The 20,157-nt window shown below is 37.2% G+C and overlaps 1 protein-coding gene across 1 annotated transcript in view; it reads right to left on the bottom strand.

The window, feature by feature from the left end:
• Nucleotides 1–11,201: 11,201 nt before the first annotated feature.
• The window catches only part of LOC145689259 (protein TEX261), a gene marked incomplete at its 5' end in the record, with an annotated part of 29,402 nt that continues 20,446 nt past the window's right edge, over nucleotides 11,202–20,157 (bottom strand). Inside the window, 1 exon segment of the mRNA XM_081763398.1 lies at nucleotides 11,202–12,013. Coding sequence (XP_081619524.1) covers nucleotides 11,895–12,013 — 119 coding nt within the window.

Raw genomic sequence — 20,157 nt, 5'->3', positions numbered from 1 at the left:
TGTCAACGGCAAGAGTGGATCGGCTCACAGATCATTCACTATTCAGCTGAGCCAACAACTAACCCAACCGAGCCGGCTCGAGCCGATGGCTCACCTGAGCCGAGTCGGTGCCTCATTTCAACCGAGATGTTTGCTCAGTTGAACCGGGCTTCTGCTTCGGCTCAAAACTTAGAGCGTGCAGGTCTCAGCCTTGGTGGTAACTACAGTATATATTTATATTAGTGCTCACGACATTTAGGCTGTCTCGTTATAAAAAATTACTGCCATCTTGTTAATCGAGACGAGACAAAATGCGAGCAGTATCCCATCTCGTGAGCAACACTAAAAATATTCCACATTACTGCTTACATTTCTCATAGCCTTCGCTTTCCAGTCTATTCAGGCAATGATTTCAAAACGAGTTAAAACTAGCTAAACGAGCGAGCTATTTATAAAACTCGACTCGACTCGAAACTCGACCTGAAAACAGTGTGTCGGCTCGGAACTCGACTCGAGAATATTACCTTTGACCCGACTCAAATTCGCTTCGAGTTTCGAGTCGAGTCGAGTTTTAGCTCGACTCATGCCCATCCCTAGGCATATTCCGTATAGGTGTCCGTAAAATTTATGCATCGCAACGCAAAAATTGCGGATAGCAATTATAATTGCCATGCCAATTACCACAAATTAAATGCAACTTGACGCAAACCACTATGGAATGAGGGCCATGCGCTAACAAAGAATATACTGGAAAATGAAATATAACGAAAATTAAAAGATGATAATCGATACAAATGTAGAGGATGAATATGACATGTCCAACCTTCGTCAAGTATGATGGAAGAAGCTATTTGTTTACTTGTTCTTGGCCAACCGCTGAGAGCATTTATAAATCCATATGTGACTTGTGTTATGCGCAATTAGTACATTCAAATCCACAAACGACAGAGAACTAAAGGGTACGGGATACGGTTACAAGTAACAAATGTAGTCATCATAATATAGTTCAACTAAACAACGGTGAAAATAGTGGGAAAATTAGAAATGACCAAAACTGAATAGTTTACATCGCTCATTTTGAAATACAGCTAGCAGATTAAACTTACAAGAAATGTCAAAAATCAGTAAAATTTGGTATTATACAAAGCATAGTTTGGGGAGGGGGGGGGGACCAGCATCCCTGGTGATGATGCTTCAGTTGATTTCTTTGGGAGGGAACAAAATGTGATTGAGGGGGGAAATCCCCCTCATCCCCCGGTAATTCGCCACTGATTATACGTACATTAAATCATTTTGATACATATTGTTATATGGTCACGCATATAAGTTTTTAACACACATAAAATCATGCAACTCCCTTTTTAAATCAACTTACTAATGTAAATCGATACACATGCAATCATACGTAACAATGGCGTAGAGAAGAATTGGAAAACTTTGAGGTTAACAGAGATAAGATGTTTAAGTACAGGTAATGCAAGTTATGTGATGAGAAGCCCATTTCTTGTCCTGGCCACCAATTCGACAACCGAAGTACAAAGAATAAGCAGTTTCTGGAATGTTATATAGCCTACAGGGTGTAGCCAGCAGGTTTGTGTAGGGGGGCCCGTCAATTTTGAGGGGGGGCAGCTACAATGTACAAAGCCAAAAAATGCTTTGCTGCTAGTGTTTTTGAGGCCTGAAAGAAAGGAAAATTTTGGTTTCCTTCTGGAAGACTAAAAACACTATTTTAGCTTCTTCTTCTTCTTCTTCTTCTTCTTCTTCTTCTTATTATTATTATTATTATTATTATTATTATCCATAAATTATATTCAGGATAGTTTTTATCGTGCTTAATCAAGAACTACTGCCCGGGACCAAACGCTATACTTTTGTGCATAACTATAAAGGTAACCAAGAAAGTTCTGTCCCTTTTCGTGGAGGTCTGGGTTCAATTGAACCTCACACTGTGAGTTGAATTCGATTGGAGATAAGGCGAACGTCAGTTGTTGGTGTGGGTATATCCAACATACTACCTAGTTGTGACAATTCAGACACACCGTGAACTTGCGTAAAGACAGAGGGAACATGGGACATCCACAGAGCGTCATAAGAGCATGTGTGCTGAACGAGATCAAATGGAGGTCAAACTCCGCTGTAGCGGGACAGAAGATATGCCAGGCCTTTGGTGAGGGTGTCGTGACGAAGCGAACATTGAGTGATATCAATAAAAATAAGTATGTACTTCTGAGAAGTCCTGCTCGAGAATCGGAGTAACTACAGCTGGAGTAATCTCATCCCGCTATTTCGTATCAATAAAACAAGCCACTACTCAGGTCTAGACTGCTCCAGATTTATGAACGTTCACTCTCGTTTCCTCTGCGCGTGGCAGTGAGTTGTATCAATAAAAGAAGTGATTATTCATTTCTCTCATCCGTCATACGGTCATTTCATTGTTTTTAACCTATGGCGTAGTATCCTAAACGCCACGGAACGGACAAGTAGCAACGACAGCTTCAATCAAAGTGCATTTGTGGATGTTATAAAAGAGTTTCCAGTGGTACTTTCAAAGTCACAGTTACCAGAAAGTAAACGAAGGAAAGCCAAAGCTTTGAAGGCAATTACAGTGAAATGCAGCGAAATATCAAATACATCGACGACTGAGACACAAATCCAAAAGAGAATCTTTAACATTCGAGCGAAAATAATAATAATAATAATAATAATAATAATAATAATAATAATAATAATAATAATAATAATAATAATAATAAACAGGAAACAAAGTAACACTGAAATCATGGGAACGAACCTATTGGAGCTGATGGATGTTGATTCGAATCCAGCAATATCAAGATTAACACGACAAGTGCGTATCACGTGTTGTCCAAGGTCTTTGTAGATTGTTTGGCTTTACGAACGAAATCAGACACTTGGCCCCTTCGTTTCCTTTAAAAAAAAAAAAAAAAAGTCAAGCCACTCACGTCATAAACCACGTCTATCTAATTGCGTTTTCCACACTATACGTGTCTCCTTTCGCCTTCACATAAACAAAATACATTCTCATGTATACACCCTTCCTGTTGAGTTGAGTTGATTTTGAGTTTAACGTCCTTTTCAGTAGCGAGGCTATATGAGACTGGGCCCAATGATTAACGTGGAATCCAAACCACATGAGCTCCCGCTGGGAATCGAACGCGGGTCTCCCATGCCAAAGGCATGTACGCTAACCGCTTAGCCACGAATGAGCTCTTCCTATTAGTGTATTCGTCTCCAAAATACTGGGTTTCTTTATTGTCACGTGTGTGTAGCCAAGTGCTCCAATAGTACCCGGAAATGTATATTCTTCTTGTCATTCTGCCTTTGCTGTTTGCATATTACGCACACTTCTGGATTTTCAGATTCGCAATAATCGCATCCATTACACTTGTAGTAGTCATAGATACAGTACCTTGAGCCACACCACAATTCCCTGACATTCCGACCTGGAATCCCGGATCACTCACGTAACGCAAGAAAAACCACATCTTTTCCTCATTACGTAGTGCACCACCCCGAATTTCGGTTGATTCTCCTAAAAAAAAAATGTGCTAATCACTCTACATTTTCTTTCATGAACCTATAATGTTTTTTGTAATCTTCATTTGCAACATTTCTATGCAGTTTACAAGTTTTTCTACGTAGCAAAACAATCATATACTCTGCCATATTTCGCACGGAGTCACCTATTTAGCTTGCTCCAAAAATTTGGAGAAGATGCTAGCTTTACAGAGGAGTCTGGTTTTTATTGATATCAAACGCGGAGTAGTTACTCGGCTCGAGAATAGAGGTGTGGTTACTTCAAAAGGGCGGGGCTTCTCCGAGGTCAGCCGAGACGATTAGTGCTCAGTTCTACCAATGCAAGTAACTACTACAAAATTGGGAATAATGAGTAACTTCTCCGTTTTATCGATATCACCCATTGCAGCGATGGTTTAACAAGTTTAAGAACGATGACGAAACACCCGAAAACATCACGTGCCAGAAGACCAACACATGTACAAAGAGGAATTGGGACTACAATTCAGTATGTGGTGAAACCATTCGGCAGTACATTCATCAACTTGTGAAGCACTTCAAGTTGGGTCGATGGATCTCTCATATTTTGACTCCGGGACAGAAGGCAACGCGGCAGTCGCTTGTGTTTATTTACTGTTTCGGAGCCATTTCTGGACAGGGCGTTGACATGTGATAAAAAGTGTGTCCTATACGAAGCTCCACGGCGCCGTCATCATTGGTTAGCATCCCATGAACCGATTCCTTCTGTGTGTTTGGTGCATCGTGCATCGGGAACTGCTACCAGCTGGTCAGAGTATCAATGCAACTATGTACTGTCAGCAGTTGAGCTGTGCTCAACAAAAACTCAAAACTCTGGAGCCATCACTTCTGAATTGCAAATGAGTCCTCGTTTACGGAATAACGCTAAGTCCCACGTTGCTAGGATGACTCATCGCTGTGAAGTATAAAGAACAGATAAAATGTATTTTACGCTTGTCATTGCGTAAAGAATCACCAGGTTAATGTTTGTCCAAGTTCTCACTAATCAACTGGACTCATGAAAAATAATTAATATTGTCATTACTGCACAATATGAAGAATAAAGAACGTATATTACACCACATTTTTCTCGAATTCGAACTTAGCTAAGGAAGGGACAATAAACAAAATGGGATTTATTCATTCGAATTGAGATAATTCAATGAAACTAGAAATTACACAATCAAAAGGAAAAATATCGTTAAAAAGACAATAATACTTTTATCCGAGATGGGAAATAAAGTTATTAATTAACTGAAATGAAAGTAATATTGGGCATGATATAGAGTAAGAAAAAAAAAGTAAATGTATTCTTAGAAACGTTCAAAGTAAATTCACAAATACTTTTTGAAGATATACTACTCTTTCTTTACGTTTTAACGAACTAATAAGTAAACAAGCAAAGGAGAAGAATGAAGAACGAAAGTATTGCTCTTGAAAAAAAATAAAGATATAATAAATAAATGAAACTTAAATAAATGTTTACACAAAAAATAACACACTATTACTTTGTGTAGTCACCTCGAGAGTCAGTAACTTCTTGAAGTCTGGAGGGGATACTAGATACAAGTCTCGAGCAATACGACGGTGTGTCACGAAAATGTTGCCACAGTTCCATAACATGAGTTTGAAGAAACGTTTGGTCTCTGTCTTCACGTCTCTCTTCCCATTCTTGCACCATGTAGGCCCACAGATGTTCAATTGGGTTCAAATCTGGGAATAGAGGGGGCCACTCAATACAAATTAACTCTGGATGTTCACTTAGCCACTCTCGTGTTTGCCGGGAAGTGTGAACAGCACTGTTGTCATGCATAAATATATATTCTTCCTGTTCTGGGAAGTTTCTTTCTAAGGACGATAACAACGTATTTTCGAGGATATTAATGTAAACACTGCTGTTCATTCTCTCAGGCACCGCAACCAAATCTCCAGGACCAGTAGCCGTCATGTATCCCCAAAAGTGTGCTGATATTCGTCCTGAACAAGAAGTTCTGATCGCGCGGTCTATACAATATAACTCTGCCTTGTTGGTTAGATTTGAAAACCTTCTCGTCGGTCCAGATGACTAAGTCCCAATATGACTGAGGTTGGGTTATGCTATTCTGTGCCCATTCCATTCGTCTGGCCTTGTGAGTTTCAGTCAGGAGAGTCTTCCTAGCGGGTCTTGAACAGTGTAGACCAGCCCCCAATAATCTTCTTCTTATTGTTTCGTGAGAACAATTATATTCTCTGGCTTTGTCCAAGAGGATTGACGTGTGGCGTAGAGGTCTGTTTATTACTTCTGTAACTAAAGCTTGATCTTGAGCTGCAGTTGTCACTTTTGGCCTTCCACTTCTTGACCGAAACCTGAACCATTCACCACCTTCTTCATGTCGCTGAACCCATTTCTTGACCGTTTTCTTGTCACATCCCAGATCTCTAGCAATCTGAGGCACAGTTTGTCCCATTTTTGCTCGGCCTATGATTTCTCCTCTCAGAGCAACAGACAGTTCTCCACAACCTTTAGAACGAGGCATTTTGAGAACCTGTTAGAAATTTGCGTTCTGGCGTGTATGACAAATGTCGGTAAAGTGCATCTTTCTGTTTCTACTGCGCATGCACCAGTCAATTTTCATGAAAGATCATAAATAATCCTGACAATTGCTGTAATATTTATGAGCGGATACGTAATAGAACCTATATTAACAACATCATTCGTCAAAGTAAAGAATACCGTAAACATAAAACAATTTCAACAGACTATTACATCAGGCCAAAATAGGCTTAAACTTCAGAGAATACAAAATAAATTTCATACTGTAACAAAAGATTGAACATGAAACACGCTTACTATATTTTCAATTTGTCAGATTAGCCGAGCGGACTAAGGCATTCGGCTAGAGATTCTGAGGCACCATTCAAGAGTAGTTCGAATCCCACCACAGTACAATTTGGTTTTACCTCTTCTTGACGTTTCTGTTTGTGATCCTGCCGGATTCTATTAAATATAATTCCGTAATACGCTAAAATATACGTAATATTTGAAGTTCTTAACCTACCATTTTTACATTTTTCAAGCTCAATTGAGAAGAAAGAAGAAAATGAAAGTACAAAGATTTACAATAATTACTTAGCATTTACTGTCATTGTAATTGTAATTAATTTATTTATGAAAATGTATAATGAACTAAAAATATATTTAGTAGGTCACTGTCTCCATTTTTCGATTCTAACTTGAAAGTTACAGTTTAGGCGGTGACATGTCGAAGACCCAGGGGGTTGAGGGGGCTGTAACCCCTCCCATTGAAACTTTTATATTCTATTCAAATAAAAAGTGTTTCAGTTTATAATCTTGGAAAAGCAACAATCACTGTGTGTGGAGGACGGTTTATTTATACTACGATTTATCACTTCCAAATGTGTAGAAGATGTGACTGGATATTGTGTATAATCATTCAAGAAATATAAGACAACGAAGGGACTTCGTAAACCCTTCACGCCACCTAAGGAGGACGAAGTGCGTCCCGACGTCCCTCGGTTGGGAACTACTGCTTGCGAGGGAAACATTCTAACAGTGTGTTAGCGTTTCCTTCCTCGCCTTCCAATTGAACTGTCTGTGTACTGCGCATGCGCCAGTCAATTTCCATAAAAGATCATAAATAACCCTGATATTTTCTATAATATTTACGAAAGAACGTGTAATAGAATCTATATCAACAACATACATCATTCATCAAAGTAACGAAAACGTTCATGAAACAAATTAATAGATATATTATATCAAAGTAAAGTAGGTTTAAATTTTAGGCAATAGAAAATGTTATTCTGTAATAAGAACTAATACTCGAAGCCTTTGCTGTAGTCACTAGTTGTTACCATAGCCGAGTGGTCTAAGGCGTTCGGCTTGTAAAGCACCATTCGAACTTACTTCGAGTCCCCGCCGGGTACGTCTTTTTCTCTCTTTTTTTCATCTGTTCTCGATGTTTCTGTCTGTGTTCTTGTCGGATTCGATTAAATAGAATTTTGAATAGAGACCAATATATATGATAAATAATCATTTATTTGCGAGTCTGCACTCGTACAATATACATTTTCGAGATTTTGATTTTGGAAATGAAGTGTATATACTATTGAATAGTAAAAATAGTAAGATAAAAAATATTCGTATAAATATTGATTAATTAATTAGTCTTAAACATGGCTTTCCAATCAGGATTATATAGAGAGGACTTACTTCTAAGTGCAATCCGAAAACAAATATTTGAGTTTTAATCTGACCCAAAGTTGGTAACTTACAGGATAATTTATACATGATTGGTATTGTGATTTTTATACTTTTAATATAATCCTCTATAAGTTATGATTTTACCAATTCTAAATGTAGAACGAGAAACAAGTGTAATATTATATTTGTTACGAAAAGCCTTTAAGCAATGATGCTTTCAGGACATGATCTGAGGGAGAATTTGAGACCCCTCTCGAGCTAAGAAATTTCCGCCTTCAGGACCATATATTCGATCGTGCTCAATGTGGACTACCAATGTTTGCCCTCCACCCGCATATTGAAATTGCCCCCGAGGATAATTTTCTGAAGTCACCACTGTTTATAAATAGTTTTTCGTTACAAATCAGAGGATAATAGAATAGTGAATATACTTCATTTTTTTTAGCTATGGATTTAAGATTCGCAATTCATATAATGTTCCGTCCTAATCGAATTTGAAACAAAAGAAGTTTTCAATGAGTTACTCAAAGAAATATTTTCAGCCTCCGGATGAAAATAGGAAGACACTTAAAAAAGAAACAACTTACTACTGGGTTTGAACTCACAAACATGTGATTGATAGTGTATCGTCCCAAACCACTCGACCGTTTTGTATGCCTTTGCACATCTTCTTTTGCCTTTTGTTATAGCAGTTTACTGTTCCATACTCGCTTTTGTTTATTCCGATACGACTATGAGTTATCAGTAAATATTTGGACGTTACAGCTCTTGCAATGTATAAAAGTGTTTTTAAAATAAATCACAATCGATATTATGTCCTAATAACATACGTAGAACAGGTTGAATTCGTGAAATGATTGAGGTTGGACTGAGCGTAAATGTTTTCATAGTTAGGAGCCTGGATATGCGAACCCGCTTAACGTGGGGATTTAATTTTGTGAAATTTGGTACATGTGTGTAGTGAAACTGATATCATGGAGAGTGTTGAGCGCGAAATTGAAAACATGAAGGAATCCAAATTATCATCATCTCAGTATTATCGCAAACACGAGAGAAGGAAATCTCTTCAAAGTCAAGCAAAGTAAATTGTCATCAATGTGTACACTCGACTAAGAGAAAAATGTACATACAGACAAAACTTGAAGAAATTGTGATATGATTGTTGCTGGGTCGCTGCTGCTTTACTTACTGCCAACGTAGAGTTACGATGCTTTAAAAAAAAAAAAAAAAATGTGTGGGAGGGGTGGCTGCTCGTGTTTCTCTGTTTATAATTTACCTTTTCCAGGTAAGACATATGAAGATAACTTTATTTCTTACCATTTCTTACCTTAATCAATGTAAATGAATAAGCAAAATGGTGTTCATGCTTTCGGGGTTTTACTTGTGAGGACTGCTAATACATCACGTGCAAATTTCCAATACATGTATTACTATTGTCGTGTCTTCATGAATTATTACAAACAAATAGGCCAAGAAACATATTTTTCGTTAGCGGCAGGAAAAGGACGAGAAATCACAGCTCCGTGCATGTCAGCTGAGACCCAGAGCAGAGCCAGTCGAAACAACTGGCTATTGAGAACTAAACCAAAACACACACACACACACACACACTAAGGCTTTTCTGTGAAAAGGTTCGCGCGCCAACATGTAGTAATGCGCTTGTGATCCGGCTTTCAAGTTAACATTGCATTTAGTATAGTATTCTCCTTCTGTCTTAGCAATAACCAGTTTTGTTACTTCTTTATTGTAGAAAAAGTTTAAAAATGTGTTTACGGTACGTGACTATTAAATGTATAGAAGGCTTCACCTTTGTTTACAAATAGAGGTCGGTTGACTAAAATAAACGGTACTAGGATATGAAAGTATTATACAAGTATTGAGCTAAATAAACAGACACGTCTGCGGTAGCTCGGGGGTTTTTCTGTCTGTCTGTATATGGTCGCTATGTGGTTATTGCGGCAGAAGATGATGACGCGTAGTTAAGCCTCCTAAAGGCTATTACTCTGCAAGACTACCTCTCCATCGGCCTGAGTTTGTTAATCATCGCATTGAAGTGACAGAAGAGTTAGAGATGGAGATTTTTGGTTTCTTGTAAGTACAAATGTTTTCTCTACCTGTAATTATATTAATGGACTGCTCAAGAGCAAGCTTTGGATAGGTTTAGGTTTCTCAACAGGCAATTTTGTTATTTCCTTTGTTATTCAATAAATTGGTTTAAGGTAATTCCAGCATGTTTAATTTAAATACAATGGCTCCTCATTCTTATATGAAATAGTTATTTTACTTTTGATCTGATATATTGTTTCTCTATTTACTGCCTTCCACATCATTGTTATAATACTCTCTTTGTTTTTATCTCTGTCCATAACGAAATGAATGCTTCCACTTGTACTGCAATCCTTCCAGATAGCTCATTAGCATACATTAGTTTATTAACGTCATTAATATTATTAGTATGAGATTATTAATTCTGTCTAGTTAATATTATTCCTGTCCCTAGAACGACACACTGAAGGGCTGAACGTTGCTTCTAAGTATGTGGAAGCAACAAAGATCAGAAATCCTTTTACCAGGATTCGGAGTGAAATGCGTGCATCAATGGGGGTACATCCTATGACAGGATCTTAAACGGTGTTGAGCTCAGCTTGACCGGTGGAAAACCGTCTGTTCATGCCACTGTAACCTGCTACACTCACAAACAAGATGTATCTACGAAAGAACTCCAGTGAAAGTAACCAATGATGTGCTGCGTGACATAGAGCGAATGACTTGCCAAGAAAACTCAACTTTAAAAAAACGAAAGTCCATGTATCTTCAGTAAGTATCAACAGAATCCAATACCTGAGGTTTTAGTACTATCGTCAAGACCCGTGTACACCTCAAACGTCAAAATATGGTCACAGAAAGATCAACTACCGGAAACTGTACGACTATTACTAGTAGGTAACAAGTAGAAGCATGTAGTCACACCAGAAGAGGCGTATACTCACCTAACGGACAGTAGTAAAAATACAATCTATTACCTATCCCCTTATTGATAGCACGGTAGGTAGTGATATTGTCTGCTACTGAAGAAGAACTTTCCCAAATGAATTTATAGTTGTTGTGGGATTTGGAAATGCTGGGAAGTTGGTGATCGGAAAGTTTGATAAGAAAATGTCAACATGAATGTCATTTATTTTTTGTCTAAAATTTTTACCTTCATTTTCCGCACAGATATTTCACTGCAATTCTGAAACAATTGCAGAGAGGAATGGGAAAGAATACACAGACCTGTTCTCCGCCATCATAAATAAACGATTGTTAATAACGCTGATGGCCCGATAGAACACTGCAGCTGGTGGCGTCATGGCATTTCTTAAGGTTAGTACAAACTTTTACGCATCTGGGGAACGACTCCCCGTTTTTGATCTCCAGTTTACACTTATTTTAACTGTAAAATATTGAAAATGAAAAAAAAGGAAACTTCTTACATAAATCATGTTGATCACTCACATAAATAATATAAACAAAATATTGGGAACACTGGGATATGAATGAAGACAATAATTACATGTCACATATCGAACTTACTTTGCGGCATGGAAACATTATTACATTAAGAATACGACACAATACCACTTAACTTTGAATAATTCCAATTAATTATTCTCGCGGATTTTTTTAATGCTTTTTCTTTCTTGATAAGAACCAAATAGTTATTTATTACTTTTTTTTTCTTAACAGATTCCAGCTGTAATTCTCTAAAATAGATACATGTTTAGATGATAGCACAAATCTCACAGGAGATGGAAGTTATCTGCATTGTCATTGTTGCTGCACTTCAGGGAACTCTCTGCTACGTAACAATGGTAATAAATCATTCAATCAAAAAAAAAAAAAAAAGTTCAGTCTTCACGAAAAAATAATTTATATTATCACAATATTTAGGTATAAATATTACATGCACATACGACGAAATCAAATTAAGAGTTCTTCGTTCTCTTATGCTTTGTTTTAATTATTTGTCAGAAGTACTGAAGTTCTTTCTCACTTTTGTTTGCACTTTGTTCACTATGTGTCATATCAATTAATATTCTTGTCAATCACTGCCGTTCTGCGTTTTAAAAAAAGTCCAGACTAGACTATCTTGGCTGCGGAGATAAGTAACTTCATCTTAGAACGATTTTTTATTCCGCTGAGGAAGAATAGAGTCCTTCGCGTAATTGAAGAATGAGAGCAATCCATATTTCTTTCCTTTTCTTGAAAAGTAATTTGTAACAACATCACTATCATCTGAAATTAAAATAATAATAATAATAATAATAATAATAATAATAATAACACTTCAGAAGTTCAATAAAAGAAGTGTGAAAATATTACTACACAATAAAATTATGTAGGCACATGAGAAAGGATGATTTAAATTAACAAAAAATTGGTTACTTACCAATATATACTCCCGTGGGAAAACTAAATATGCTCCAGACGTATCGGAACAAGAAGCTAGTTCCGTCTTCAGTGGTAAGATAACAAGGATAAAAATGGATGACAAAAATTTCGTATGGAAAAAGGAATACATACCACTAAATAAATATAACGTGAGAGATGGGTACTAAAATCACGAGCACAGCACAATGAGCGAAAGAAAGAGTTGAGTGAAGGAAGCGCGGTGTCTATGTTAGTCCCTCTTGCCACCTCCAAAATATACATCTAAGTTTGGGAGTCAGATTTTATCAACGTTGTCAAAATCCAGATATAAAGCCGGTTTATATTTATGAATCAAGAATCTTTCATGTCCCGTTTTTTTTTTTTTTTTTCCCTGAACTTACCACATTAACCTGTTTTATACTATGTGTATATTGTTTCAGTGAGATTCCCGATATACCATCTTCTTGTAACTTTTATAATTGTCTAATATGTTCTTTAATTTGGGTGTTAATAATGCGTCTGGTTTGGGGGGCGCGGTGGCTCAGTGGTAGAGCGTTCACCTCTGGTGCTTGGGGTCCCGGGTTCGATCCCAGCCTCCGCCAAGTGAACTTTGTGATGGACAAACACCGTGCTCGTGGGTTTTCTCGGGGTTCTCCCGTTTCCTCCCACTTTCTTCATTCCACCATTTCACTCATCTCTCATCATCACCGTCTCCTTTAGCCTAACCGACATAACCGTGGGACGTAAAACTCAAAGATTTCATTTCATTTCATTTCAATGCGTCTGGTTTGACCTATATGAAGAGTCATATTCATATTGAACACATTAAAAACCTCTTATTTAGTGGATCAACAAAATAACTTTTAAAGCCGGTAAGATGATTTTCTAAACTTTTCGGGGGAAGGGGGATACTGGATAAACCGGTGGATTTTGGCAACATTGATAAAATCTGGCTACCTACCTTTGAAGTATACTTTGGAACTAGCAACAGTAACGCAACATAGACATCGCGCATCCTTCACTCAACTTTTTCGTTCACACACTGTGCTCTGTTCGTGGTTTTAGTACCCATCTCTCACGTTATATTTATTTGGGGCATGGGCATCTCTGGCAAGTTAAAATTGGGGAGGGGGGGAAGAGGACGACTAGAATGCTTCTAGACCCCAACGGAATTTACGTCAAAAGTATGAGTAAATGGTAATTTACTTGAATTATGAGCTAACTGGATCCTCATACTACCATTACCAATACAATCGATAAGTTAAGTATGACGTATTTCCGCCAGTATTTGTTGTTCATTTGTTTCCAATGGGTTAGAAAAGTCATGAGCTGCATATAATACATTTACATTTACATTTATTATATTTTAAATTGACAAATAAATATTATAATGAAGGAAGAATTGCATTCTTTTAAGTTTCTGAAAAGGGAATTTTAAAGACCAAACAGATCAAAGATAAGTAAGAGGGAAAATTATCTGCATGAAAATAAAGTGGAACATCCACAATCTATGTTTTCTGTAAATGACAGACGTATTGTTTGGAACCAAAAATGTGAATTATAGATCCTTGCATTTAGGTTTAGCGCAGTAGTGATGAAATCACTTAACTCACCAATTCCCCATAATTTACTGCTACAAATTTAAGTTTACATCCAATATGGTTTTTCGGTAACTCCTTCACCTTGACATACGAATTATACCTTTAATACTATCCATTAATTTACTCTTTTTCCATCTTTCTTGTTTTCCTTCTCCTACATGTCATTCGGAATATAATTTATTCTCCAGCAATGTCTTAATATCTTCTAAATTACTTCATTTATATTCTTTTTACTCATTATTCCCAATGTACCTCATTGGTTCATTGTTCCAAATTTTACATTCACCTCAAAGTACATTTCCAGAACTTAGGATATTTTGTGTTGTTTTAAGGCGAGTGTTGTACATTTTTGAACAGTCTATATAAAATATTCAGGATGTCTCATCGATGCCATGTTAGGAACAGTATCATCTACAATCACTTTCTTTTTATGTGCAACATTGGGTCAGTGATCTTAAGCGCATTTGCAGCAGTGTAGTTCTAATAGTCCTCATACAAAATCTTGACTCTCTGAAAAAAGTCTTATGATAACACCTTGATTTGATTACACATTTCGAATACTTTTTTCCCTTCTTCTCCTGTATTCTTAATAAAGTGATATCTATTGTCTAACTTTTCGTCCTTCATTTCGCTATATATTTTTGAACTTGTACCTCAGCATTCTAATTCCTTTGCCATCCTCATCTACTTCGTTTTCCTTTTAATACTTAAGATTTAAAATTTATTCTTGCTATCATCTGATTCCTCAATGTATTCTTTCCACCTTTCTCAAGCTGCAATTCTCTCATTAAAAGTTCATTTCTATCTTTCGTTTACATATTATCATGGTAGTTTTCCCTTGCTACCTTCTATTTCCACGAAATTTACCTTTATGTACATTATTAAAATTTCTCTGTCCTTTCAAATTCCTCTTGTCACCTTTACTTCTATTGTATATTCCTCTGTCTTTGTAGATTTCCTTTCTTAATTTGCAGATCAACTTTCAATACATTTTTTTCCTTTCTCTAGTCTTCCTTCTGGTGGTTAAGCAATGACAAAAGTGTGTGATTTCAGCCGAGACTACTTTGACTAACCAAAAAGTGTAGCTTTTTAAATATATACAGTATATATCCTTGAAAGTGCCACACGTCAAATGTATATTTGAATCACACTAACCTAATATTTAGCAACATATATACATTAATTTGTTCTGCCCTCTGTACTTCTTCCATATAGATTAGCATTGGACAATTTCATCTTCTCAATAAAATACTGGGGGGGGACACGTTCCCCCCCGCCATAGACGCCCGTATCATACTTCTCTCATCCATTTGTATCCTTCTTACCTTAACACCGAAGACGGAACTAGTTTGTTCAGATACGTCTGAAGCATATTTAGTTTTTCTACGCAAGGATATATTGGTAAGTAACCAATATTTTGTTAATATTAATACACAGATTAATTTTACCAAGTTTGAGATTTATCGACAATTTCTCGAACAAAAAATATTCTTACAAACACATTTTACCCATTGTAATCTTCGAAGAAAACAAAAATTTAAGAACAAAGTACACACTGTAAACTGTCAACTGGGCGCCATGTTGAAATATAGGGCATGTGGTCACGATAGGATGGTACTTAGGTTGACCGAGTTTAGTGGAAAAAGTTAAAAATATCGGGACAGGAATAAATGCAGAATAAAATGTATATACGTGAATAACAATAATATAAAGAAGCTAACAAAAATAAAAATGTATGGGAAGCAGAATGTGTGTCGTGTGTGGTACGGTATTACGACCAGCGGGCAATTCGCACAGAAGATGTTAATGTTAAGTGTCTAGGGAAGTGGAAGAGACTGTGGGAAGGATCTTCAGAAAACTTATCTAGTTAAGTTTGGCCAGCAGGTGCATTTACACATGCAGAGTAGGTTGGAAGAATCGGAAATACTGCAACGATAAAAAGTGTGTGCTATCTTCGTGATGAACTGTTGGGAGCCGTTATTGTTATCTTTTCCAAGAAAACTCTATCTATTTTCAGCCTGTAACAGTACAACGTGACTGCAATCTAATATAAAGCCTACCTAGACGTTTCACAAATACTTTTTTTTTTTTTTGGCCATTATACATTTCCTCCTTATTGATAAAACGCCTTTAGAGAAAGAGTCCATAGCGTACTTTCGTTTAGTGTCTGTGATTATGTTTTCACTATTCTCTGATAGTTATTTAATATACATATATCCAAAAGTATCCCGAAGCGGGATAGAAAATAAATTACTTAGCAAGAATATATTGAAAACATAACCATACATACAATTTTAAAAATGCATACTTTCGTTGAAACACTACATCAGATAGCGAGAGAAGCAATTTTCTGTATACTCTATTTGTAGTAAATCAAACTGTAATCAACTAATTGAAGTATTTCGCTAATTAGCAACTCTTTGTTTGTGAAAACTGTCAATATGTATAATTTGAATCTGCATGACCAAGAACCACGTAAGAAATATTTTTGTTCATATGTAATTAATCTCCTTTAGGGTCTTCACTGTGGATAATTCATAGAAGTAGTCAAATGAAATCAAATAACAGAAAAACATTCATTTAAGTATTATTACAACAGTTTCTAAAATACCGCTTTTTATCTTTTTATACGATACAGAAAGAATGAGAATACTAGCAGATGTGATATATAGCAATAATTCCTCTATTTCACTATTTTAATTATTCTCTATCTCTTTACTAGGTCTGACAATTGTTCGCGAACTAGTTCCATAAAATGTACTACATACCTTATTGCTGCATACTGGTGTGATTACCTTCGAAGTACTCCCCTTGGAAAGCTATACACTAATGCCAGCGTCTACTCCACTCCTCGAAGCATTTTTGGAACTCTACTTCTGGAATGGCCTTCATAGCTGCCGTCGTATTAGACTTAATATCATCAAAATACCTTCCTTTCGCTACTGTTTTGATTCTTGGATAAAGAAAAAGTCATTGGGGAGAGGATCAAGTCAGAACGGGGTATGGTTTGTCACAGTTATTTGTTTTCGGTCAAAAACAGTGCTGTGTGGGAGGTGCACTGTCATGATGGAGTTTCTCGCGAAAAGTTCTGGGTCGTTTGCGTCTTACCTTCTCACGCAATATTCGCAGTACACTCAAATAGTATACTTGGCTGACTGTTTAACTTCGTACTACAAAATCATGGAGTACGATCCCACGGATATCAAAAATGGTTATCAACATAGTTCTAATTTGTGATTTTGATAACCGGAACTACTTTGGTCATGGGGAATTAGCTGCTTTCCATTGGACATTTTATAGCTCTGTTTCAGGGTCATACACGAAGACTCAGGTTTCATCACCTGTGATTATTTGGCTCAAGACTTCGTTCTGCCTCTTCAAAAGGTCTGTGCACACTTTCACCCTCCTTTACTTTCGTTTATCGATGAGGTCTTTTTGGACCATTTTGGCACACACTTTGTACATGCAAAAGTCTTCAGTTAAAATTTTTCGCATAGGTTCTCTATCAATGTTCACTTTGTTCGCTGTGAATAGCACAGTCAAATCTTCTTGTATAGCGCTATACTCGGCCACACGCGGTGGAGAGTTTGCAAACTAGGGATGGCCAGATCCGGATATTTTTGGATCAGAAATTTCGGATCTTGGATCTGGATCCGAAAAAATGGATCTTAGATCCGGATCCGAAAACCTGGATCTTGGATCCGGATCCGAAACTCCTTGTCAGAAAATTCGGGTGTTCCGAATCAGCAAAGTTTTCGTAATTATTGACAAAGTGATTTTCAATCCTATGCTTAAAATAGGATTTTAAGACACTTGTGGTATGTGATCGTGTGACAACCTTGCGTTCTCTTCATTCTGTTGATATTTGGTTTTTGTGCCTTAATATGTCACAATTACACCAAATTTGATTGACTAAAACTGTCGACTTTGGTGAGAGCAATCTCACTGTCAGATTCGATTCTAGTGGAAATACTCGATCGAAAAGGTAGTAAATCTTTTTTAAAGCGGACGTCCTAATGGAAATTTGTCCTTTGTTTTCTGTAACACTAGTCAAATGCTGGGATGAACAGTCTCAAGCCCAAGCTTCTTCAATAGGCTCACTTTCTTTACTTTTCTAATTCTTTCTGAGTTATTGTGGTCAGTGAATAAGGCCATTTCCTAGTCGTGATGGGCTAGGCCATAGCTAATAGAACAGCCCATAAAATACAGCTCAAATCAAATTAAGGAGCAACTTCCTTTTCTTGCTCTTGATGAGATTTTTTCTTTCTTTAATAATACGTTTCTCTGTAACCGTGCCACCCCAGTTAGTATTAAGAATTGTAGTAAAGTTTTAAATGTCAATTAATGTATCAAAATTCTAACTCTATTAATGTATCTAACTCTAAGTTTCCGAGATATAGGCATATTATTATACTATTTGCAATAATTGCAATTTCCACCCCTTTTTTACTTTCTACATCTTCCCTGCCCTTTCTAATTTAAATATCAAAAAACACTCAAACAGGTATCAAATTATTTTCAATGAGAAAGCCAAATACCAAATTTGAAGTATCTAACGTCAAGAATCTCGGAGATATTTTATTGAAATATTTTCCACCCCATTTCCCCTTCCTCTTCGAATTTCCCAAAGTCCTTCCTTAGTGGTATCCTACGCCACAAATCCTATATACTGTCCAAATTTCAAGTTTTTAGCTTAAGCGCTTTGGCCTGTACGGTGATCTGTCACTCAGTTACTCAGGACTTTGCCCTTTTTATATACAGAGATTTAACATTTTATGGGAAAGCCATGGATTTTGTTCTAAGACCGCCAGTGTCTTACGAGGGAACCTTTCCAAGTGTAACTCTGACTTCGAGTCGAGACTATGGCCGTTGGATACCTTGTCCCAAAAGAACATAACACGAAAAGGGATACATCCTCGATCGCAACCGTTGCGGAGATATAAGCGTGAAAAGTTAGAAATTGGGCTCCATACTATACAGTACAAAGTCAGATTCCGGGTCAGATTTTTCGGAAACGGTCGGGTAAGGAAACTCAGCGAATACATATCAAATTAGTGTGTGGAGCCCAGCACCTTTTGAATGAAAAATTTGTGTCTCCGGGGCACTCGCAGGGTCCCAGGCGGGGTCCAACTCAAAATTTGCAAATGGAACCTAGGGTCAAGTAGCATATTGTATGAAAGGTATTGTTAAATAAAAGAAGATACAACAAATCTCAACTCTCTACGATAACCCTGCGCAAACGGGCAACTGGTCAAACCGTCAATACAACCCACATCTATGGTCACGCTTCTAAATCCGTTAAGTTGCGACAATAACAAAACAGAAAAACGGGTTTAAAAGTGCAAGGTATTGACGTAAAGCAAATTGCTGCAGAGTCTCACAAAAGCATCCTCCGATATATTTTATTTCTGCGCCATTATTCCAGGTTTCTCCAATCCCACTCCTCTCCAAGTTGCTTCACAGTTTCCAGGTCATTAATATTCGTCTTTACCATCATTTTTCTCGTTCAGCAAATCCTCCGATAGAAATTTCACGGTGCACTCTGTGAATCTGGGGTCCCGATGCGAGAAGCATATACCGTTGCCTTTTGACCTTCTCACCCTCCACGACGGTTGCGATTGACAATGTATTCTTTCTCTTCTAAGACACGAAATCCAATGGTCATGGTTATTCTATGGTCCATTGGTCATTCGAGGTCACACTTATACTTGGATAAGGTCCGTTGTGCGACTCTGTGAAAGAGCAATTTGCTTTCCTTCAATACCTGGCACTTTTAAACCGGTTTTAGTTTTGTTATTGTCGCAACTTAACAGATTTAGAAGCGTGGCCATAGATTTTCTTATGTAGGTTGTATTGACATTTTGACCAGTTGCCCGTTGGCACAGGGTTATCGTAGAGAGTTGAGATTTGTTGTATCTTCTTTTATTTAACAATAGCTTTCATATAGTATGCTACTTGACCCCCGGTTCCATTTTCAAATTTTGAGTTGAACCCCGCTAGGGACCCTGCGAGTGCCCCGGGGACACAAATTTTTCATTCAAAAGGTGCTGGGCTCCACACACTAATTTGATATGTATTCGCTGAGTTTCCTTACCCGACCGTTTCCGAAAAACCTGACCCGGAATCTGACTTTGTAATGTATAGTATGGAGCTCAATTTCTAACTTTCACGCTTATATCTCCGCAACGGTTACGATCGAGGATGTATCTCTTTTCGTGTTATGTTCTTTTGGGACAAGGTATCCAACGGCCATAGTCTCGACTCGAAGTCAGAGTTACACTTGGATAGGTTCCCTCGTTAGAGATGTAACAGCTTTGCTATAAACTTCACGCAATCAACTGACTGATCTGCGTCTATATGTATTATGTAAAATTCCACTTATGATATTTATTTTGCTCGTAATAAAAA

The sequence above is a fragment of the Thermobia domestica genome, chromosome 1, assembly GCF_964235325.1.
Source record: "Thermobia domestica chromosome 1, izTheDome1.hap1.1, whole genome shotgun sequence".
Classification (NCBI taxonomy): Eukaryota; Metazoa; Arthropoda; class Insecta; order Zygentoma; family Lepismatidae; genus Thermobia; species Thermobia domestica.
Note: the sequence above shows the minus strand (reverse complement) of the source record. Positions and strands in the feature narration are given on the sequence as shown.